The sequence below is a fragment of the Physella acuta genome, unplaced genomic scaffold, assembly GCF_028476545.2.
Source record: "Physella acuta isolate Inbredline_101_S28 unplaced genomic scaffold, ASM2847654v3 ptg001046l, whole genome shotgun sequence".
NCBI lineage: Eukaryota > Metazoa > Mollusca > Gastropoda > Physidae > Physella > Physella acuta.
In genome coordinates, this window is record NW_026732563.1 from 168,698 (window position 1) to 193,774 (window position 25,077).

The window sequence follows — 25,077 nt, forward strand, 5'->3', positions numbered from 1 at the left end:
TAAAAAGTGATCGTTTAAATATACAGGTATAATGTCCCTTTAAAAACAAAATGCGAGATGATATCCCTTTAAAAAACTAAACAAACATGGATCACAGTGAATAAACATCTCTGATAGGGTCAACAACAGGACTAGTTCTCTCAGGGAATATCTACAGGCTGGAATATGGTGGCTGACCTAAACAATGGGTGTAGGTGATAAGTCTAAACAATGGCACTGTTTACTGTAGGTGACAAGTTTAAATAATGGAACCGTGAAATGTAGATGACAAGCCTAAAAAATGGTACATGAGGGTGACTTCTTAATATAACTGTTGACTGTAGATGATAGTGATAAGTAAACAATAGACCTGTTCACTGTACATGACGGTAACAAACTGAACAACTCTAGTCATTGTACATGACTTACAGCACATCCATGAGAGTACAGCAGTAGATTAATGAACTGCTGTCTTTACTAACAGACTGACCAATGAACCGCTGTCTCTACTCTGCAGGAAGTAGATCCCAAACACTACTGTCAGAATTGCAGCGAAAGTATCCTTGGGCTGTCTAGGGTAGACATGACCAGGTGCAGATGATTTATCTCAAGTCTCCATCTGACTCATACTTCTTCACCAATGCGATTATCCAAGAAAAATGAACCAATGGTTTGATCAATACTTCTCGTTGTATCACTAGTAACAGGTGCATGGTTCTGGGGGGAGTTTGTGGTCATCAGTTTTTGATTCATGACCAGTTTGTTTAAGAATGATGTGTCAGTTAATCTGGTGAGTGGTGATGATATCCCATTGACTGCATATGGTAAAAGGTCTTTTTGATTTGTTAAAGTTCTGTAACTCTCCTGGCCATTCTCCATGACCTGTGCAGAGTTAGCTGCCCCTGACAGTTTGGGCGGGGCAAGCGCTGATGTACTGGTGTCCAGTGGGCTGGGGCTGCTGTAGGCCATCTGCAGCAGGGATGAAGTTGAGGATGAGCGTGATGTGTGACTGGACAATGGCCGGTCATCTCTTGTCTGGGAGGACAGGGACCGGTCATCTCTGGCTGGGAGACGAGCAGCGGGTTTGAGAACCTCAGTTGGTATCACTGGTACATCCATGTTGACACTGGTAAAAAATGCCATCTTCTCCCTGCAAATAGAATACACAATTCAAATCACCTCGACTACACTTGTTTTCATTCAAATGTCATTTCTGGTGCTAAGTTAAATTATTCTCTTCAACAAATCCAGACGGTTCTAATTCAAGATTTTCCCCCAACATTTACACACCATTATGTTTTAAATCTACCAAGGTATATAATGGTGAAAAAAAAATCACTGGTGATACCTCTCACCATTATTACACAACAATTCTACTTTAGCGTATGCTTACTATAAAAATAGAAAACACAATTTTAAAGCTTTTTTGTGAACATTTTTAAAAACTGGATTTAGAATAGTCTGATTCTGGGAAGCGAAATAATACTACAGGATCATCTGGTCAGAATATATTCTAGGTGTAAAAAATAAAATGAGACGTGATTCAACAAGATTTACTTGTTAAGTATGTACAAGACCCTTTCTGCTGTAAATAAGGCTGTCACAAAAACAGCCACTCACCTAAAATTAAAAGACCTGGACTGCTGTGTGCCCTGCCTCATCCTCTGCACCTCCTTGGTGACTTTCCTCATAAGGTGTTCTGCCCTTTTATCTTGCTTGGAAATGTATTCTTTTTTATCCCCAGGGGCTGATGTGTGCTGTAAATAAATTAAAAATCAACACCCAATGAAATTTTAGATGAGGACACAAAAATTAATAACATGAGTACTGTATAAGTAATACCACCATTAAATGCTGGTTACAAGTGGAATCAATAAATCTAACACATACTTTAGATCAAGACCAATATAAAAATAATTTTTTTGCATTATCTATTTTAAAATGACGTACCAATTTTTCTGCCATGGTCAGGAGGCGATGAAATTTCTCATTTTCAGAAAGCCAGTCTGGCAACTCCCATTCTCCTGTTCAAGAAAATCACACATTTTTAGTAAACTAAAGAACACAGTACTGAACAGACTCAAGTACTGACTGACACCACAAGACCAAATAAAACACTAGAGAAATGAATACTAACCTTTGTTTTTTGAATCTTCCAAAGTTCGCTTAAGTTCTTTTAACCTGGTGATTTCATCATTTAAGTGTGACAGCCTAGTGTGGGAAGCCTGAAGGTCCAACTCCAAGTCCAGGGATGTTCGGAATGGTAACTGGCTTGATATAGGCATTATAGCTATTGAACCATCCGCCTGAAAGTAAACACCACCATTTTAGAATATTGATGTAAGTATAGTTATTGCTTATGAAACTTGGCCTAATACTCAAACGTATTGATGAAAAAAAACAAAATGCTTAACTAAACTGAACAGCAATAAAACAAAACAACTTACCCTTTTCCAACGAAGACTACGCCTGCTCATAGTATTTCTCTGGAAAGTTGTTTTCTTGTATAGAGGCATTGAGCTATCACTATCACTGCGGTTTAACTGTAATAAAATAACTTGTGTTTAGAGAACAAAATTTTTTTTCAAGACATTTCAGTAAAAAAAAAAATGGGTTAAGCTAGAAATTTTCTTTTCTTTAGATAAACAATTGGCCATCACTAATCCTGTCTATAAATGAAGGTTGAGGCCTCCAGTAAATTTGTGCTTACCTTGCAGACATAACCAGGAGGCTGTTGTCGGCAGGTGGGTGAGAATGTCTGTGAGCGCCTTATGGTGCTGCTCCTCAGGGTGCTGGCGTGCCTCTGTGGCTGGTGATGGTGGTGAGAGGCCCTAATCTCACGCAGCCTGTACTCCCCTACTTCAGTGTTGGTCTCCTTGTCACACTTGATGTTCAGCTGACCATCCACAGACTCGGTCAACTCATCATCATCGTAATGATCCACTGACTCAGCCAGTTCATTCAACACCTCCTGTATCATCTCAGCATAGTCTTGATCCTGTTCAAGTGATTAAAGAGAATAAATAAATAGCACAATCATTTACATCTTAACCAGCCAATATAAAACTCTCATTTTTAAAATTAAAATCCTAAATGTTGTACATCCCCCCCCTCCCCCCCCCATTGAAGCACTACTCAGTAATTATAATAAAACAATTTGAACTACTGTGACAAAACATAGAACCTCATATCCAATTTAAAGTATTCTTAAAGTGATAAAGTATTCTATGGTTAATAAAAAAGTTGCATTGATGAACCTGAGTATCCCAGTACAAGAGAACTAACTCTGTCATGGAGGACTTCAGGTGAATTAGAGAAAATTATGTCTGGCTAGATCAGGGGTCTCCAAACTACGGCCCGCGGGCCGGATGCGGCCCGCGATGTCCTCTCATCCGGCCCGCGGAGATTTATTTGTCCACGGAAAAACCGTTTGATGGTGATGGCAGAGGAACTTTGCCCAGAAAAATCAAAGACTTTCCTGGAAGAAGTTGGCCCCCGAACTGAAATTTGATAATTAATGCGGCCCTCGGACTGAAAAGTTTGGAGACCCCTGGGCTAGATGATAGATTGTTGATTTACCCTTTTTGATTCCCTAAATGAATACCTCCCTACTGATGATCTGTTGTTAACACCATTTTAAATTTAATCATAATACATTTAAGGTGAATTGAAACCCTTAATTTTCAGGACAATAGTATGTTTTAGGTATGTTTATCTGACCGTTATTTGAACAGGCCTCTCACAGAGAAGAATTCTAGTGAAAATGAAACTAGTATACATTTGGTAGACACAACCTTAGTGTACCCCACATTGACTTTTCATTGTATGTAAAAAGATAACATATAACACTTTCATAAATAAGTGACAAAAATATGCCTACAAATTCTGTAACCTTTTCATCTTCCTCCTCTTCATCATCATCTTCGTCATCATCATCCAGCCCATCCTGTATGTGAGGGCTGTCAAATCTGTGATTTTTCATGTCCTCAGGGCCTGTGGGTAGCAAATGGTTTGTGGTACAGACAAAGTAGATGGTACCCAAGAGATGGTAACATGCTATTAACTATGATGACCAGCTTTCTTGTTTTATTAGCTTACCATGGTTCCTGGTTAAGGTGGACGTCTGAGATGAAATAATGGTGGACTCGTCACTACTCTCTTCTTTTAAAGAAACAATCAATGGGTGGGCAGACTTGGTTGAGTCCCTGTACAAACATGTCACATTCATTATGGATGTCATTCTATAAACATATTTTTAACTTTAAAAAAAATAATCAATTAGAAACAGAAAGAGAAGGGTACCCACCTTCTTCCAGAGTCTGAGGACTGATCATCGTTTACTGTTGCTTGTCGCAGCTTAGCAGATGAAGCTTCAAGTAACTGATGAATTCTGTCCTGTGTTTCTTTCTGGTAAATAAACAATGAAACCTAGGTAAAAATATCTAATTATACGAAAGTTTTTTGTACTATTTTTCAGAGCCAAAAATATTTTATCCCTCAGAATAAAGATTTCTAAACTTGAAAGGTAATGCTAGGGGAAGTGTCAAAAAAATTCTTTGACGAAATCATAACTCGTAGCATAATAAGTACATTTTGATTTCGTTAGCTATCCAATCGCATTGTCATAAGTTATTTTCATTCTGGTTTCAAAGCTATTTGGCCACAGGTATTTGTTCTGTTATTTGGGTAAAAATGTTTTTATTTTACTGAATGAGAGGGGATGTGGAAGCACCAAGATTTTATGGCTTTTCAGGAGGGGTGCTGTGACAGAAAGTTTTAGAACCTGCTGGTTAAAGTCATATGTAAAAATGATTAAATGTTCACAATGTATTCAACACTTAAAAAAGATAATGATAGATACCTGTTTGGATTGAAGTAAAGTTAGTTTAGGATCTTCTGAACTACTGCTGGAGGATGGCTGTGAGTGTCCACTTACACTAGGCAAGGTCGTCCCCTGAGCCTTCATCTCTGACTGCATGAAACGGAAGCTCAACACATTGTACCAATGTATAGAGACGGACAGAGGGTCAAAGTCTGCAAGGCTAACCTGCGCACAACCCTAGTTGTAGAAAAATAAATATTTATATAAATATATATAACATAACTTGTATAAGAAAAAAGATCATCAGAAAAAAAAATGTAATGAGGTAGAGGTATAAATGAGGAACTCACTAAACACTCCTCTTTCTTCTCTGGGCTGAGGCTCCAGACATGCACCTGGAGGGTTTTGGAGTAAAGCTTGTGTTCTGGGATGGAGAAGCTGAATGTCTCAGAAAACTTGGGAGATTTGGTGTCTGCCAGGGGTTTTGTGGACATGCAACTTGTCTGGATAGGCAGCAAGGCTGCTTTGATAAACCTGCAGTCAGATGTATGTTTATAATCAGCTGACATGATAACCAAACAACTGTATTAAATCATAAAAATTGAAAGCAACTTGAACAGTGGTAAGAATTACTAACAGATTTGGTAAAATGATATGAAAATGTTTTTAAACAGAACTTACACACTGCTGTCTTTAGGGAAGGGTAAAACACTAAGGTTACGCCCCTGCTCAATGCCAACTATCAGCTGGTGATCCAATCCTTCATATCTAGAGAATAGTTTTTAAAGCATTATCATCCATACACAATGTAAAAGTACAGCTTTCAGTAATGACATTAAGATAATTAGTGTAGACTTATGTAATGCCAAGTGAGCAATTGATTGAATACTTACTTAAGTTTGATTTGTATTTGTGCACTTTCCAGATTGCTTTCCAATACTTTGTCAATATAACCTGTTCTGTAAAGTTAAATTTTAAACATTAATTCAAAGACAAGTTTAAAAAGTTAAGCAATTATAAAAAAAAAATATAACAAAAGAGAAACAAAACAACTAGAGCAATCAAATAAACGATATTAGAAGTTTTTCAAAAACCTCCTGGCATTAAAGCTGTATGCTCCTAGTGCAACTTATCATGATGTGCTTAAAGTACTATGGAGAAAGACATTCAAGCTGGCAGCTTTTCAATTAAAACAAAACCTATGTAATAAAAATCTAAGTATCCGACATTCAAACTTTCTATTTAAAAAATAAAAAACCAGTGCAATAAAAAAAAGTTTGTGATCTGACCTTTTAACAGAGGCCTCAAAGACTCCACTGTCTCCAGCAACAGACTCGTCACTGACAGCCGCAGACACACTCCTGGTGTTGCCACCAGACAGGTTGTTGCCAACCCCAGAACTGCTCTCACTGATGGGACTCAATGGGGGGTTCACCATAGACTCAACATTCTGGGAGTGCCGGGAGATGTAAGCAGGTGCTGGGGCGTGGCCCTCGCTTGTGCTGGTATTCTGGTTTACTAACGTCTGGTGCTGTGTATGACTACTGTTATCTAAACCAGAACTCGTCTCCGTTGATAAACTAGAGGCAAAGCAAGGATCACTAAAGTTTGTCTTTAAAATATCTTGAGGCACATGACCAGTCATTTGCATAGTATTTACATTGCTAAACGGGTTTATGAGTGGAGAAAGTTCAGTCTGTTTTGATTGCTCCAAGTTTGATGCCCCAGAACCCACAAGCCATTTCAAGTTGTCCGTGACAGCAGGGCTGCCGTTAACAGGGTGCATCTGGTGCTGGTGCTGCAACAGCTGCTGGAAGGGGACGTGGCGTTGTTCTAATGCACTCATGTGTTGCTCGTAGCTGGGGGGCGGGCCGAAGCCGTAAAGCGGGGACACCGGTGGGGAGGCTGACGATGTTGTAAGGGATGATTTAGAAGACACAACAGATCCATGGTTAGAAATAGCACTGAGTAAACTGTTAGTGATAAGTCCATTGTTGTTGAGGATGCCAGCCAGGCCAGGGTGGCTGTTGGACAGCATGTTGTTGCTGTTGTCTGTCAGCTCGTGGGTGCCCAGCAGGACAGACTGCATGTAATTTGATGTGGCGGCCTCAGTCACATCATCCTGTGGGAGTATGGTCAAAGTCTCATGGATGGGGGACATGCTGTGACCTGGGAAGACAAAAAACAATATTTCATTTAGTGCATTGACTGCCGAATTACTAATGATGGAACAACTATAGCATTCTCATATTTTAGCATTATTTGCACAAAAGCCAGTCTTTAAGCATTATATATATCCGAGCCGGCCCGCGGCATAACATACGCCACTATTTAGTTGTTTTTTTTCTACTTTTCAGTAATTCATAATTTGTGAATTCGACAGTACCAACGCTGATACTGAAAATATTTCTTTAAAACACTATAAGTAGCTCGTTAAGGACCATAACCCCCCCTTCCCCCAACGTTTAAAATCGTTTCAAACTAAATTATCTGCCCCTAATAGCCGTCACTAAACCAGACTCCACGAAGGTAAACATAGCGTGAACCACAGCTCACTAAGACCATGTAGGGGTGGGGATGGTAGGGAGCGCGTTTACAGCTTGTTTTCTAGCGTCTCCCAGAAGAGAATTATATATATAGATAAAACCAACAACAGAATTTAAGCAATGAATTAAAAAATAAATACTTAAGCAATATATTCCGACCCCCCCCCCCCCACCCCCCCCCCCCCAAATAAACTTGAGAGCAATTTCAAAGTGTGGTACCTTGAAGAAGCTTCTCTACTCGCTGATGTAACTCTTGCAGGTTAACCTCCCCTGATGATCCAGTCATCTGGCCAGCATTGTAAATATCCATGGTGGATAACGAGTTGAGGGAGCCTCGACTACCAGCAGAGAGTGACCCAAGAGAGCCGAGGCTGGACCCGGAGGAGACAGACAAGGTGCTCAGGGACAGGCTGGTGAGGAAACAATGCAGGAATTAACACATTTGTTCAAACCTAACAATCCTGGGTGTGAACTAGAAAGTCAAGTCAACTGTACCTTCTGAGCTGTGACTCCAGGTAGGAAGTTAGTTTAGTTGTCTCAGACAGCTGGTGTAAGATGGAAGCCTTCTCATCATGTAAAGTTATCCTGCATATGGAGGAAACACAGTACATATTACATTACAGGCATTCTTTTGTTAAGTAATCAATATTTTCCTTTTATACAAAGCTTACACACAAGACATCCTGGTGAATGGTTTTTCGTCAGCAATATTGAGAAGAGCGAGCAAGAGCTAGTCAGTCAACTTACCTCTGTTGAATTTGTTTATTAGAAATTTCTTGGGCATGTCTGAGATCATGCTCAAGTTTATTTATTCTTTGTCGAACTGTCAACATCTCATCCTCACTGCGACCTTTAGGGTCAATGCTGCGCAACTCTCTTAACAGTTGCTCTTTTTCTTGCAGCAATAACAACCTGGGTAAAAAAAAACTTTCTTTGTCACATTCTTTTAAGTTTGTAGTTTAGAATTCAACCTTAATTTATATTTTTTTTTTTAGATAATAGGATGTTTAATTAATAAATAAGAACCCCCACCCAACAAGAATGCGGTAAGAAGAAAATTTAAAAATAGACATTAACAACATCTAAAATAGTTTTGGGATTTTCCTGTGCAAGCAAGTTTAATCTGAATGGGAGAACTGTACCATGATTAAGTTTGTTTAAAAGGTGTCGCTTACTTAGATTATTTAAAATTAGATAAGTTCAGTATACAGATTTACAAAAGACGAACAAATCAGCAGTAGGTAAAAATCAAGTAAACACCAAAAACAATCTGATGGCAGATATAAATATAGTGAATGGTATGCAGTGACAAACCACTGCCTTGTCAAATGCTTGTGCATAAAAATTGTTGCCAAGAGTAATTTAACCATACACCTTAAGCAAAAAAATCCCCAGCCATGCTTGTCATACCCATACACTAAAACCAAAATACCCCCAGCCAAGCCTAATATAACTGTTCATCTAAAGCAAAAAATCTCTAGCCAACCCTCACATAACCATACACCTAAAGGAAAAAATCCCCAGCCAAGCTTTACACAATGGCATACCTGTCACGGTCTGACTCTGGCTGACCTGGCAACATTTTGTCTTCAATGTTGGCCAAACGAAACTTAAGCTCTCCCATTTTTTTCTGGGCTTCATCATATTGCAGTCTCATTCTTGTCTTCTCAGCCAGCAGTCGGGAATGGTTCAATCCAAACTGAAAGACAGAGCCAATTGTTGAAATGAAAACACCAGCACAATGCAGTGCTATATGAGCTAGAGAAACCTACTGCACTAAGGTATTCACACAAACAGTTACATGGTCCAGATTTATGTCTTAATTTATTCTGACATTAGAAAAAAGGGCAGCAGCTATGAAATCTGATCACACATTAAAGTGATAGACTGTCAACTCCAACACTATTAAAATAAGCCTAAAGCTGCATTGAGGAAATTCTAAACATGTTGGAGACAGAAATGTAATTTCAAAGTCCTATTGGGATATTTTTAAAATAAAATTGTTGTTTCTTATAAATAAATAATAGTAAAGATGTAGCTGAATGCCTGAAAAAAATTTGGATTTTGTTCTATAATGGAAACAGGATGAACCACACAACATACAGTTTGACAGGGAACATGACATTATGATGGGATGTAATACACACCATAGTTTGACAGGGAACATGACATTATGATGGGATGTAATACACACCATAGTTTGACAGGGAACATGACATTATGATGGGATGTAATACACACCATAGTTTGACAGGGAACATGACAGTGTGATGGGATGTACTACACACCATACAGTTGACAGGGAACATGACAGTATGATGGATGTACTACACACCATACAGTTGACAGGGAACATGACAGTGTGATGGGATGTACTACACACCATACAGTTGACAGGGAACATGACAGTATGATGGATGTACTACACACCATACAGTTTGACATGGACCATGACAGTGTGATGGATGTACTACACACCATACAGTTGACAGGGAACATGACAGTATGATGGATGTACTACACACCATACAGTTGACAGGGAACATGACAGTGTGATGGGATGTACTACACACCATACAGTTGACAGGGAACATGACAGTATGATGGATGTACTACACACCATACAGTTTGACATGGACCATGACAGTGTGATGGATGTACTACACACCATACAGTTGACAGGGAACATGACAGTGTGATGGGATGTACTACACACCATACAATTTGACAGGGAACATGACAGTGTGATGGGATGTACTACACACCATACAGTTGACAGGGAACATGACAGTGTGATGGGATGTACTACACACCATACAATTTGACAGGGAACATGACAGTGTGATGGGATGTACTACACACCATACAGTTTGACAGGGAACATGACAGTGTGATGAGATGTACTACACACCATACAATTTGACAGGGAACATGACAGTGTGATGGGATGTACTACACACCATACAGTTGACAGGGAACATGACAGTGTGATGGATGTACTACACACCATACAGTTGACAGGGAACATGACAGTGTGATGGATGTACTACACACCATACAATTTGACAGGGAACATGACAGTGTGATGGGATGTACTACACACCATACAGTTGACAGGGAACATGACAGTGTGATGGGATGTACTACACACCATACAATTTGACAGGGAACATGACAGTGTGATGGGATGTACTACACACCATACAGTTTGACAGGGAACATGACAGTGTGATGAGATGTACTACACACCAAACAATGTGACAGGGAACATGACAGTGTGATGGGATGTACTACACACCATACAGTTGACAGGGAACATGACAGTGTGATGGATGTACTACACACCATACAGTTTGACAGGGAACATGACATTATGATGGGATGTACTACACACCATACAGTTGACAGGGAACATGACAGTGTGATGGATGTACTACACACCATACAATTTGACAGGGAACATGACAGTGTGATGGGATGTACTACACACCATACAATTTGACAGGGAACATGACAGTGTGATGGGATGTACTACACACCATACAGTTGACAGGGAACATGACAGTGTGATGGGATGTACTACACACCATACAGTTGACAGGGAACATGACAGTGTGATGGGATGTACCACACACCATACAGTTTGACAGGGAACATGACAGTGTGATGGGATGTACTACACACCATACAGTTTGACAGGGAACATGACAGTGTGATGGGATGTACTACACACCATACAGTTTGACAGGGAACATGACAGTGTGATGGGATGTACTACACACCATACAGTTTGACAGGGAACATGACAGTGTGATGGGATGTACTACACACCATACAGTTGACAGGGAACATGACAGTATGATGGATGTACTACACACCATACAGTTTGACAGGGAACAAGACAGTGTGATGGGATGTACTACACACCATACAGTTTGACAGGGAACATGACAGTGTGATGGGATGTACTACACACCATACAGTTTGACAGGGAACATGACAGTGTGATGGGATGTACTACACACCATACAGTTGACAGGGACCATGACAGTGTGATGGGATGTACTACACACCATACAGTTTGACAGGGAACATGACAGTGTGATGGGATGTACTACACACCATACAGTTTGACAGGGAACATGACAGTGTGATGGGATGTACTACACACCATACAGTTTGACAGGGAACATGTCATTATGATGGGATGTATATACAGTTGACAGGGACCATGACAGTTTGAGTGACCTACCTCTCCTCTTAGGTCTGTTTGAGAGGCCATGTCCAGCCTGTCCTGGGCCAGAGATAAGGTCGACACATCAGGGGAGGACCCACTGGCTCTTCGCATCAGATCTTCCTTCAGTCTGACAAGAGACTGGAAGAAAAAAAAACCATCTTTCTATGTCAACCAATTACAACATCATTTCGTTTAATTATCACACAAATTGGCTTTAGTTAACAGAAACAAGAAAAGAATGAGGAATGAGATAACAGTCACTACAATATTGTTTAAACCCTATTGTACTATCAAAAGTAAGTAAAGATCCCTTTCTAACAATCACATGACACTCGATGAACAAGTAAAGTAGAGTTCACCTACTTCTGTGACTTCAGTCACCTTTACTTTACCTAACATGAGTCAGGTACCCATCAGAGCTGGATCAACTATACCATACAACCATGCAGTATTGTTACTTATAAAAGTAACAACATTTTGTTACCAACATTTCGTAACACTCTACTGAAATTGTAACTTTACTTTTTTAAAAACATAAAAATGGTAGATAAGTACAGCACCAGCCTACAAAATGTCAAGCTAGTTGTCCTATGTTGGTGCTGCAGACATAAAAAAAAAAAACCTAACAACTTTGCATGTTTGGAGCAAGTTATGAATAGACTAATTTATAAAATGTTTAGAGGCAGGACTGATATGGTGCAGCTGAGAGGGAACCTTGTTTTATAGCCACAGATACTCTTTATGTACACTGGCCTTAGATGTGGTGAGTTTTTAAATGAAATAGGGAGAGGCGGAACACTTCCTGTCACAAAAGATAACTCCTGTACCTTGGTGCGTGAATGAAGATTGCACTGAGCTATGAATGAAGACATTTTTAAAAAGTCAGCTAGCTTGTGTAAAACTGCTGCATGACCCCGTCAATGTGTAACACACAAGAAGGCTCGAGATAAATTATAAGGCTAAAAATGAAACCATAAAACAAGATGGCATCTGCATTATGCTAATGTACAAGGTTACTTTATTATAAATAAAAAATCTGACAGTAGAATACACTAGTTAGGAATGTGATTCTAGACACTTAAAATTAACATCAGACTTTATAAGCACCTAGTTTGATTATAGTGACATTTACATTTGTACTTTTGTTTTTAAAAGTAACAATAATTCTGACAACTCATAATCAATGAAAAGTGACACTATAACTAAAAACTCATAATCAAACAAGTGACAAAAAAATGACTGATGATTCCTAATTTAACAAAAATGACAGTAGGCCTGATAAATCTATCAAGAAGACCAAAAAATGGTCTTGGGATAGAATTTTGTAACTTGCCTATAAATAATTTTATCACGTAAACTTAACACAACTGTCTGGCCTGGCTAAAAACATGACTGACTGGACACACTAAATGTCATCTTTCAACAAATTAGCAATATTCTGAATGTCATCCTTCAACAAATTAGCAACATTCTGAATGCCATCTTTCAACAAATTAGCAACATTCTGAATGTCATCTTTCAACAAATTAGCAACATTCTGAATGTCATCTTTCAACAAATTAGCAACATTCTGAATGTCATCCTTCAACAAATTAGCAACATTCTGAATGTCATCCTTCAACAATTTAGCAACATTCTGAATGTCATCTTTCAACAAATTAGCAACATTCTGAATGTCATCCTTCAACAATTTAGCAACATTCTGAATGTCATCTTTCAACAAATTAGCAACATTCTGAATGTCATCCTTCAACAATTTAGCAACATTCTGAATGTCATCTTTCAACAAATTAGCAACATTCTGAATGTCATCCTTCAACAATTTAGCAACATTCTGAATGTCATCTTTCAACAAATTAGCAACATTCTGAATGTCATCCTTCAACAATTTAGCAACATTCTGAATGTCATCCTTCAACAAATTAGCAACATTCTGAATGTCATCCTTCAACAAATTAGCAACATTCTGAATGTCATCTTTCAACAAATTAGCAACATTCTGAATATCATCCTTCAACAAATTAGCAACATTCTGAATGTCATCTTTCAACAAATTAGCAACATTCTGAATGTCATCTTTCAACAAATTAGCAACATTCTGAATGTCATCCTTCAACAAATTAGCAACATTCTGAATGTCATCCTTCAACAATTTAGCAACATTCTGAATGTCATCTTTCAACAAATTAGCAACATTCTGAATGTCATCCTTCAACAATTTAGCAACATTCTGAATGTCATCTTTCAACAAATTAGCAACATTCTGAATGTCATCTTTCATCAAATTAGCAACATTCTGAACGTCATCTTTCAACTGAGTAAGTTTCCCTTTCAAACCTGACGGTCTATGGGGCAAGTGAAGTAGAGTTCACTTGTTTCTGTGACCTCAGCATATGAAGAGATAGTGTGGTCAGCACTATGCCGCTATGCCCAGCTGCCTTTACTCTCCCTAACGTGAGTTAGGTACCCATCAGAGTTGAATGGAATCAGGGACGGTCTACTGACTTGAACCCGGATTCGAACTCGAACAGGTTAGCAGTCCAGCTCTCTACGCTAGACCACTCCGTCCCCATTCAACAGAGTCGTAACTTTCTGAATGTCATCTTTCAACTGAGTTGTAACTTTCTGAATGTCATCTTTCAACTGAGTCGTAACTTTCTGAATGTCATCTTTCAACAGAGTTGCACCATTCTAAATGTCATCTTTCAACAGAGTTGCAACATTCTAAATGTCATCTTTCAACAGAGTTGCAACATTCTAAATGTCATCTTTCAACAGAGTTGCAACATTCTAAATGTCATCTTTCAACAGAGTCGCAATGACACAGAACCCAAAGGGGAATAAGTCTAGGGCAGCAGACATCTTAATTAGTTTCTTCTGTCAGATCTAATTATGAGGTAAAGTTGTGTTCTCTAAGACAAGGGCTAACAAAAACAAAAACCTGGCACAGAGAAAAAGATAAATGGAAGTTTATTTTTAAACCCACATGACCACAATAAGATGCTGAAAATCCCACCAGGAAATAACATCCTAACATAGTGACACAAGTATCTACAGATATATTTTTTAAAAGATGAAATCTACAGTTTACAATTTAACCCCCCCCCCCCCCCCCCCACCCCACCTGCAAATAGTAAACTGATGGGAGTATTTGTAAAATAAAAATTCTACATAGACCACCTAGCTAGACAAAAAAAAAAAAAAAAGACACAAGCTCTCAATTTAGGCAACAACAAAACTAGTTAGGATTCGCAAAAACAAATGACGTAGTACACAAAACAAACACTGAATCTGATAAGCCATGCCTCTTCCCTCCCCCCCATCCAAATGTAGCGGTACTGAAAATATTTCACATTCCATTAAGTTGTTAAAGAGGAGCGGTAACTCATTCATTAGTATCTATTTACTACGTAACCAAGGGGAGATAACCCCCGGGCGAAACCGTGAAAAGACAATCTGAAGGGACCTACGGCGCTGATAAGGACAGGTACTCAGACAGACAGAGCGTGCTGGCCGAGAAGGCATACAAAGGAGTGAGAGATAATCTACTTTTTGGCACACGCCGAGTTCTCACGCTCAGTAGCACGCTTACCCGATTTAACGAGAGCACCCCCACCCCCTTCCCCAGTCAAATACCTGTCAACCCGAACCGCGGATTTCCCCGCTATTTCTACCAATTTCTTCTTAGCATAAATAAGAGAATAATCAGTTTTAAAAAAAAAATCAACAAAGAATGTTTCCTGGAGTAGACGAATGTGCTTGTACTTTAAACATGGTATGCCAGCACCACTACAACTAATCTTATTTGTGCAATGGAATGTGTAATAAATAAACGTAGGCTTCACAGTTTTTCTAACGTAGCGCGGGGAGACGAGACGATGGCCTGCGCGGTGTATCAAGTAAATAGGCGACACAAGCTGTACAGGTTGGGGTAGATCTCGGTGCATGTTTTAGGTAAACTCGGTCTAGAGCTGTGTTACGTGGGCTACTGGGGGCACACTGTGGGCCTCTGGTCTAGACGTACGGCGGTCCACAGGTCTAGACAAACGTACGGCGGTCCGCTGGTCTAGACAAACGTACGGCGGTCCACTGGTCTAGACGTACGGCGGTTCACTGGTCTAGACAAACGTACGGCGGTCCACTGGTCTAGACAAACGTACGGCGGTCCACTGGTCTAGACAAACGTACGGCGGTCCACTGGTCTAGACGTACGGCGGTCCGCTGGTCTAGACAAACGTACGGTGGTCCACTGGTCTACTAGACAAACGTACGGCGGTCCACTGGTCTAGACAAACATACGGCGGTCCACTGGTCTAGACAAACGTACGGCGGTCCACTGGTCTACTAGACAAACGTACGGCGGTCCACTGGTCTAGACAAACGTACGGCGGTCCACTGGTCTACTAGACAAACGTACGGCGGTCCACTGGTCTAGACAAACGTACGGCGATCCGCTGGTCAAGACAAACGTACGACGGTCCGCTGGTCTAGACAAACGTACGGCGGTCCGCTGGTCTAGACAAACGTACGGCGGTCCACTGGTCTAGACAAACGTACGGCGGTCCACTGGTCTAGACAAACGTACGGCGGTCCACTGGTCTAGACAAACGTACGGCGGTCCACTGGTCTAGACAAACGTACGGCGGTCCACTGGTCTAGACAAACGTACGGCGGTCCACTGGTCTAGGCAAACGTACGGCGGCCCACTGGTCTAGACAAACGTACGGCGGTCCACTGGTCTAGACAAACGTACGGCGGTCCACTGGTCTAGATATGGTCAAGCATACTGTGGTCCAATGGTCTAAACATAAATACAGTGGTCCAATGGTCTAGATATGTCAAGCTTAATGTGGTCAACTAGCCTAGACACTTCCTATTGAGCCCACTGTAAAGCCAATGATATACCATCAGTTAGACATGGAACGGTTAGCGTGAACACTGGTCAGTGCTACACGTGCATCTGGTCAAATGTATGGACAGGTAGGTGTGGGCACCGTTTCGTACGTGCCCGGCGTTGCGTGGGAGTAAGCTCACCGACATCATAAACGTTAACCTGGTTCCTGCACAGTTGGGTCCGACCAATACGCCAGACATGCACCTGTCCAGTCAGGCGGGTCAAACATACAATTGAGTCAAGCCACAAAAACCGACAGACATACACACAGACGACATCCATCCCATTACACTCACCATCCATTATCAGCCAGCATTAACTCACATTGAGGAGAACACCCCCCCCCCCTCTCTCCTACCCCGCGCATTCCACCGTAGCTAGTCGTGCCACCTGAGTCTGGAACCAGACAGCACCGGCGCCAGCTGACTCACGCTGCAGGTATGTAAGGTGTGAAAACTAAGGACACCACCAGGGTCATAGATGCGCGGGTGCAGAGGTCGAATGTCAACATAGGGAGACACGTCCACACCGGGGAACGTGTTGGCTGGGCTGTCCTACCTACACGGACCAGACATGTGTCGAGGGATACTCGTGGCGTGTATAGCCGTGTACACTACACGTGGGGGCAGGTAGACCGAGCCTTTCTTCACTACCAGCACTCACACACACGCACGTATGTAATCACAATGAAGATCTCTTTTATCGGACACAAGCAAGATAGCGCGGCTCCTGGAGATGCGCGGCGTTACTAAACATTTTATACCTAGAACAGGAATTCTAGGCCGCCATAAAACGTTTAGTCCTGTTTATGACAAGAACCATTAGCTACAATGTATTGACATACTTTGGGTAAGAAGGGAGAGAAACAGGTTTGTCGCTTGTTTTTTTAGGCACAACTGGATAGAACAAAATCGGTATATTGTAGATCAACAGCTGTTCCAGCACGTGAAATCAAATCTGTTAACTGCGTCTTTTGAGTGGAACAACCAGTTGCGTATGCAGGGGGGGGGGGGGGGGGGGTGTTAATCAACCCCCCCCCCCCCCCCCCCCCAAACAAATCTCACGATGCTTTACTGCGCTACTGCCACTGTGTATACGATCAAGATTTGTGTAACATGAGTGTAGAAGGATGCTATTCAAAAGTCGGCTATGTCGGTTGTCTTCGTCCACTGGGAATTCAACACAATTTCAGCAGTGGACTGACCAGCTTTGGGCCGTGCGCTTGTTTTCATCCATAAGGAGGAATAAGTTAGCTTTAACCATTTCCGTTTCTTTCTAATTATATTCTAGCAGCTTATCGAAAGAAGCCAAGACAATTTTAAACTGGTTTTATACCGCTTTTGTTACCATACAAGTGGGTGTTTAATAGATAATAGAATTTTAACAAATCTTTCGGCAACTTTCAAAAGGGAGCCTATCGGGTATTTCCTAAGCATAAAAAACTTTTGCAAAGGTTATTTAAAAGTGCCGGTAGACGTAATGTAACGAATCATACAGTTGAGTGTATAAAGCAAGCATATGACCCGTAGAGACCCAGCGAGTTAAAGAAATCAAGTGAATAGATCGAATAGCAAGCACATAAAGACATCTATGTTCACGTGGATGTTTACATCTGACATTTAGCCAGTAACAACACTAGCTGTAGGTAGGAAGGGGTTAAGACACAGGTTCGTGTTTACATCTGACATCTAGCCAGTAACAACACTGGCTGTAGGTAGGAAGGGGTTAAGACACAGGATCATGTTTACATCTGACATTTAGCCAGTAACAACACTAGCTGTAGGTAGGAAGGGGTTAAGACACAGGTTCGTGTTTACATCTGACATCTAGCCAGTAACAACACTGGCTGTAGGTAGGAAGGGGTTAAGACACAGGTTCATGTTTACATCTGACATCTAGCCAGTAACAACACTAGCTGTAGGTAGGAAGGGGTTAAGACACAGGTTCATGTTTACATCTGACATCTAGCCAGTAACAACACTAGCTGTAGGTAGGAAGGGGTTAAGACACAGGTTCGTGTTTACATCTGACATCTAGCCAGTAACAACACTGGCTGTAGGTAGGAAAGGGTTAAGACACAGGTTCATGTTTACATCTGACATCTAGCCAGTAACAACACTAGCTGTAGGTAAGAAGGGGTTACGATACAGATATATCTCATGCTGTGTACCGTCAAAGAGCAGACGACAGAGATCCCCCACTTAGATAAGCCTGCTGTGTGTAACCAGCCGTGGCCATGTTCATTCCGCATTCCTACTCAGCTGATTAGTCGGCCTGCTCCAGAACGTCCATTATCACACCAGATAAGTAGACGCCGCCACTAGTACATTTTTTTTTTATAATTCAGGGACAACACTAGCATACGTTCTTTTAATCCAGTGACGCCCGCAAGTATACATTGGTACAAATAACGGATGCCGCTACCCTACGTTTAAAAAAAATAACGGGACACCACCAACATACAATTTTATTTATGTAACGGCAGTAAGGGTAATTTCATGGCGCTTTTATACCCTACACACCAAAAACTAGATTAAAAACGCTTGATAATATCTATATCAATTGTTTTATGGTCAGCCCTTGAAACAGGACTATGTAGCCATTCAAGAGGTCAGGACTGTAGCCCTTAAAGTGGACATGATGACTATGTAGGCTTGAAACAGGTAGGACTGGACTATGTAGCGCTTGAAACTGACATGACTATGTAGTCCTTTACTTATCATACAATTTAAACATGGCACATATTTTTGTTGCCATAAATAAAAATGAGGATACTTATAATATCCAGTGGTAAACGTAAATGAGCCTCAAGTGAAGGGCACCATTGATTAGCATCATGACAGATGTTAAGAGTATAAAACATGCAAAAAAGAAAAACACTAATTTTTTAATGGTTTAAAATGAACAGATTCAACACAACTAAGCATTCACTAACCACAAGTTAAAAAATATTCTCAGATGAAATAAAGCTAAATTTTTAATGTTCACAAGTTACATCTGACTGAACTCTAAAAAATCATATTAAAATAGTCATGTTAAAATAAGTTAACCACTGTATCTAATCTTTTCCAGTTTGTGTGCAGGACATATTGGGCAGATACAGTAGAGTTTATGTTTTCAGGACCCTGGCATACAGAGGGATGGTGTAGTCAGCACTAAGCCAAGCCGCCTTTGTTTCCTTAACTTGAGTCAGGTACCCATTAGAGCTGGGTGAACTCTAGGTCATTCTACAGAATTGAGACCAGGAACCAAACTCATGACTTTCTGATTAGCAGTCAAGAGCTCTACCACTCAACTACCCAGTCAATTCAATTTTTATAGCAGTAAGCTTTTATAAGTCAAAGCAAGGTTAAATGACAAGAGTTGAAGACAGAATTTGTAAGAACTTAATCTAACGACCACTAACATAGATAAATTGCAGCAGTCAATAGTAGGATAACTCTTGTGTCCCACTAGCTACCCATATCTAAATAACCATATGTGATCATCCTAAATGTTAGCTGACGGATATTTTAAATTCTAGTTCTTGTGACTAGAAAATCTTGCCCTTACATAACACAGAATAAATGATTGTGTAATCATTGCATATTTTTAACCATACATTTCTCCCACTGTGTGGAATGTTATGAGTTGCCATCTCAGAAGCAGACAGAATACACACATTTACATATTACATGCCATATTTTTTAAAAATGATATTCAATTATTAAGCACTATATAAAGGTATAATAATTAGGGTGTCTGTTTGAGGCAAAAGGGTATGTGATTGATACATATTAGTTTTATAAAAGAAAACTATTCCCCCCTCCAACCCCAAATGGGACAAGCCCATGTAATACAAGGGTGAAGCTGCTATAAGGATTCGGAATTAAATAAAAAATGTAGAAAAAAACTATGAAGGTGAAGGATACACCAGGTCGTAGTTTAAAATTACAGGAGATTAATGATTTATAACTCAAATATAAATTTTGCTAAAACACCTACTAGTTCTATTGACAATAGAGTCACACAAGGCCCTGTATTCGACTATAATATAGAAATTTGCTGCTTTTAAACAACAGGGTATTTTATCAACCACAAATAACATGTCAGCACAAAAATAAGTGTTCTGACAAATATTTCCCAAAACACCCTAAAGTGTTAAAAAACAACAATGTATTCCAATTTACCAATGACACAAAGATAAAAAAAACCAAAGACAAGCTTGTGATTGTCAAGTCAAGCAAGCGTACAGTGACTCACCTGCATGAGGTCTTTCTTCTCCTTCTCCCCATGAGACATTTCAGTCTGCAGCTGGCGGATCTCAGATAATATCCTTTGAGCTTCCTCCAGGCTATAGCCACCTGATATAGACTCCAGCTTCTGACCAACACTGGAACCAAAGACAGGGAAAATAAAAACTACACCAAACAACATTTTTCTAAAACTATTTACATTTAGTTTTTCCCCCATGAAGTTAATTTTTCAATTTTAGCAGAAATAGCTTTATAAGCATCTTTTCACTGATCTTCTTCGAATAGACACAAACCTAATAAATAAATTATTAAGTTTTTTTTTTGCGAGTATTGCTGTTGAGATAAGAGTTCTAGCTTTGATAAACCCAACCGGTTTTGATAAAAATACAATTCCATTATATTGGCTTTAGTGGTCTGATTTAAGATCAGGCACATCTAGCTACGAAATAAAACTAACTGACTTTTTAAGATGTTTGGATGATGGGTACTCACGTTGAAAGAGTCTCCACACCTCTCTCCTTGTATGCCATTTCTGTACCTATCTGCTCTAGCTCTCTCTTCAACCTCGCCACCCGACTCTTAGCCAAATTCACATCTTGTTTTAAAAGGTCAGGGTCATACTTTGTGCTGCCGACGCTTGAATTTGAATTCACTGAAATTGGTTAGAAAATTAAAAAAAATAAATAATTCACAGCCATTGTTATAATACATGCACTAAGAATGGCAATGAGAAAACTGAAAGTACAGAACTTACAGCTAGTCCTTGAAGACTTCCACCCTGACAAGGTATCATTCAAATGTTGGAACTCATCCTGGGCCAACATAAGGCGCTGCTCTTTGATTGAATAGATTTCTTTTTTTGCCTGATAAAAAAAAAAAATTAAATATTTAAACAAATGCATTTATTAGTGTAAATTTTTTTATATATAGTAATGTCAGATTATTTTTGTTCTAAACATCACTTATTCACCTCCAAATCTTCTTGCGCAGTAACAAGATACTCTTTGAGCATATGTTCTTGTTCTTGCCTCCATTGTACTCGAGGATCTTCAAGCTGGTTTGATTCTGTTCAAAACAAAATTTATACAGTCATAGAAACACAATAAGAAACAAGGATCATACAAGAATGTTATCAACATAATACAAGCAATTTAACCTACCAACCAAAAACTTCACACAATATAGCATTTTATTACAGAAAACATGAGTCTTTTAATTCAAATAGAAACAAAATGACACTTACGGTTTATATGGTTTATGTAATAAATGCCAACATTAGGATCACAAGCTTCCTCCCATCCTAGGGGTAACTCATCCCCTACACAATCAGCAAATGTCTGGGGTTTCGTATACCTGTTAAAATTTTTAAAAATTTATTTGAATTAAAACATAAAGTTATAATTAGCTCAATTAACATTACATCATTTTAAAAATATGATGCACTGTCAAAGCTTTTATCAGTGTTTATCTATTGCTACTTCAGAATTATTTTTAAAACAATTTGATTGCTATTATTGTCTGGATTATTAAAACAAATTTTAATGTCAACACCAAATTCCAAAACGAATAACTGATAAACATACTAAGATAAGATCAAAAGACATAGTAGTTATAGATAAATATGGGCCAATTGAATTCCCACAGTTACTAATCAGTTTGAAGTATTTTATGGGTCATAGGTTAAAGATGAATCAATTGCTGAAAGAATGTCATGGTGCACTATCAATTAAATTTCTGATACAGATATGTAATGTCTGTATGTGAGAAGGCAACGAAAAATAAACATAAAATGAATAAATTTACAAAAGTTTATATCATTATTTTTTTAAAGTCTGATTAAATCTCTTAAAGCTAAAGATGTAAACAATCTTCTTCTTCTTAATCCGTTCGTGCCCAAGACACATGGGGCAGATAAAGTAGAGTTCATCTGATTCACTGACCTTGGCATATAAAGGGATAACCTATTAGTTAAGACCAGGGCTATAAATATAATTTACTTCCAACCATCCTTTCTTCCTATCCTTTTTAAGAAGATTCCATTTTCATGACATTAGATTTTTATTGATGGTATAGGCATAATAGGCTATTAATAGGCCTATATTATAGATAGATCTACACACATTTTGGCTAGTATTTAAATCTAGTTTTTGTTGTTTTAAAAGAAGATCCAGCGTAGAATAGTTAACTATACTTATTACTAAACAAAATATTACCATAGTAACATTCAATAGGGCAGGGGCGTAGCGAGGGGGGGGGCGGGGGTGCGGACCGCACCGGGTGACACCATTTAGGGGGGTGACACCAAGGCAAAAAATAGCAAAATATATAGAGAAAAACTCGAGGGGGGGGGGGGGGGTGTGCAAATCGAAAGTTTGAGGGGGGGGGGGGTGCAAATCGAAAATTTGAAAGTTTGTCCCTGGGAAGGGTCTCTATGCCTCTGGGGGGGGGGGGGGGTGACACCATTAAGTGCCGCACCGGGTGACACCCGACCTCGCTACGCCACTGCAATAGGGCTATTCTTTAATTATCTTTTATACTTATAGTGTATGTCAGGTAGGTAGTCTACTAGATCTAGCTCTTAATCTAGAGCTAGATCTAGATTTAGGTCCTAGACTCTAGACTAGATGAGTGTATATAGTAGGGAGGCTCACTAACTTAAAAGCGTCCTTCGTTGCTAACCAGAACATGGCGTAAGGATCGGACCATGACTTCCGGCGAGTTTTTCGACTTAGTTCCAGAGACCTTCTTAGAATTACTTTTAAAAATGTTTATCACGAGTAAAATGGCGGGTTTTCACGTTATAAAAACATGCTATAGGTGGCAAGGTTAAATATGCCAGAAAAGCATTTTCAGAAATTGCTTTGGGGAATGTAGGCTAAATTTAAAGTCGGTGTCATTCAAAATAATTTAACTTTTTAAATATAGATCTCCCTCTCACAAAATTGATTTCCATAGTAAAGCATTATTAGTTTTATCATTCTATGAAAAAATAAATCAAATATCTTCAACCGTTTTTTTATAAGATCGACCGAGAAATGACAACCACATTTTTTTTATTTTTTTTGACCACGTGACCGCTATTTGAATGGATACGTTTACCTGGCATGGTTTTTTATTTTGCTCTTTTGTACAATAAAAAATGTCATAAAATTAAAGAAATAAAAGAATTCAAACATCACTTCTGTCTTTTCTTTTTTTAAATTCTTTTCTGATGACATTCTCTTAAATTTTTTTCCTCTAAAAATATTACCCGACGATAGACGGGCCAATTCTACTTTTAGGAACTCTCTTGTGAAAAAAAATTAGATCTATTTCACGGTCACTTAAAAAGTTAAACCTTTCAACTTTTAACCAGGTTGTCATGGATGATCCGTCATATCATAGCTGTGAGTGACAAATAAATTTAAAATTCAATAATTTAGTCTAAACTCGCTACAACCCCCAAATTTAGTGCCTAGAGGATAAAGTATGGACGTTTTTTATTCAGTTGTCATGTTTAAATTGAGAATTAAGTAGATTTCACAAATAGTAAGAAAAACTAGTATATAGACTCATAGAGTAATATAGAGACATTAAATTTAATCATGACATGGAGCAGAGAACCAATAGACTCAGAAATAGATTCACCATGTGAGAAAAGTAATGCATTCTTTAACTTTAAACTTAGATCTATAAAATACTGAGTACAGAGGCTACTGATTGATTCTGTTGATTCCCCCCCCCCCCCCCTTTTTTTTTCTTCAGAACACACGTTGTTGCTAAAAAAAGACAGAAGGCTCAGTCGGTAGCAGTGTTAGATCTAGAATCTTAATAGTGTACTCAATTAACAAGATCTAATAATAATGGTACCACTTAAAGACGGAACTACTAGACTAGATCTAACACTACATAAGTAATTTTCAGTAACACAGTAACATAACAGCAGATGCACATTCATTTCTGCATTCAATACATTCTCAGCATCTGGTCAGACAGTTATCCACCGCAGTTGTTAACTATTTTTACCTGTCACGAGGGTCAATCCATGTCGTTCTTCGGTTAATATGATCAATGAAGAAGCTTTTTCCATCGTAATCAACCGCTTTTTCCCATCCCTCGGGCAGGGGAAGGTCCCCGTTTCCTCTTTCTGGCATATTTCATCTAAACTTTTTAGTTTAAGACACTCTCACACATATCTGTCCTCCATATTGCTTGGTACTTATTAACATATGTGACGTCACGTGACCTAGGTCAACCAATGAGATGTGTTTCTCCAACCTATTCTCAAAGATTGGCATGCATACCTAAACAGCAAAACATTCGGAGGAATAGAAGGCAAAATAATATACTTGGCATGCTACCCCTCGCTCTTCGCAAGGTCGGAT

General features: G+C 39.3%; 1 protein-coding gene across 2 annotated transcripts; it reads right to left on the reverse strand.

Moving 5' to 3' along the window:
* Positions 1-247: 247 nt before the first annotated feature.
* Positions 248-24,949, reverse strand: LOC131954985 (protein KIBRA). 2 transcript variants are annotated; one of them, XM_059318855.1, is made up of 25 exons: positions 24,719-24,949; positions 21,957-22,066; positions 21,684-21,778; positions 21,468-21,576; positions 21,206-21,365; positions 20,721-20,850; positions 11,600-11,722; positions 8,895-9,046; positions 8,095-8,259; positions 7,843-7,932; positions 7,567-7,757; positions 6,091-6,970; positions 5,695-5,760; positions 5,483-5,569; positions 5,152-5,335; positions 4,841-5,038; positions 4,286-4,386; positions 4,078-4,184; positions 3,872-3,972; positions 2,690-2,977; positions 2,427-2,522; positions 2,117-2,285; positions 1,930-2,003; positions 1,600-1,736; positions 248-1,129 (listed from the first exon to the last, which is right to left on the reverse strand). In XM_059318855.1, exons 1-25 carry the CDS (start codon positions 24,844-24,846, stop codon positions 604-606), a joined length of 4,467 nt encoding a protein of 1,488 aa, XP_059174838.1. In that variant the 5' UTR covers positions 24,847-24,949; the 3' UTR covers positions 248-603. The 2 variants fall into 2 exon arrangements, with proteins under 2 accessions (XP_059174838.1, XP_059174837.1); XM_059318854.1 differs by having other exon boundaries at positions 3,860-3,972; positions 24,719-24,948.
* Positions 24,950-25,077: the final 128 nt, after the last annotated feature.

What these genes read in the sequence shown, in the direction of transcription:
- LOC131954985 (XM_059318854.1), bottom strand. Translation starts at nt 24,846, where the DNA reads ATGCCAGAAAGAGGAAACGGGGACCTTCCCCTGCCCGAGGGATGGGAA. An exon ending in AAACAGACCTAAGAGGAGAG is followed by an intron (nt 9,047 to 11,599) that starts GTAGGTCACTCA and finishes TCTGTCTTTCAG; the next exon opens with TTTGGATTGAACCATTCCCG. An exon ending in TTCCCTAAAGACAGCAGTGT is followed by an intron (nt 5,336 to 5,482) that starts GTAAGTTCTGTT and finishes ATCTGACTGCAG; the next exon opens with GTTTATCAAAGCAGCCTTGC.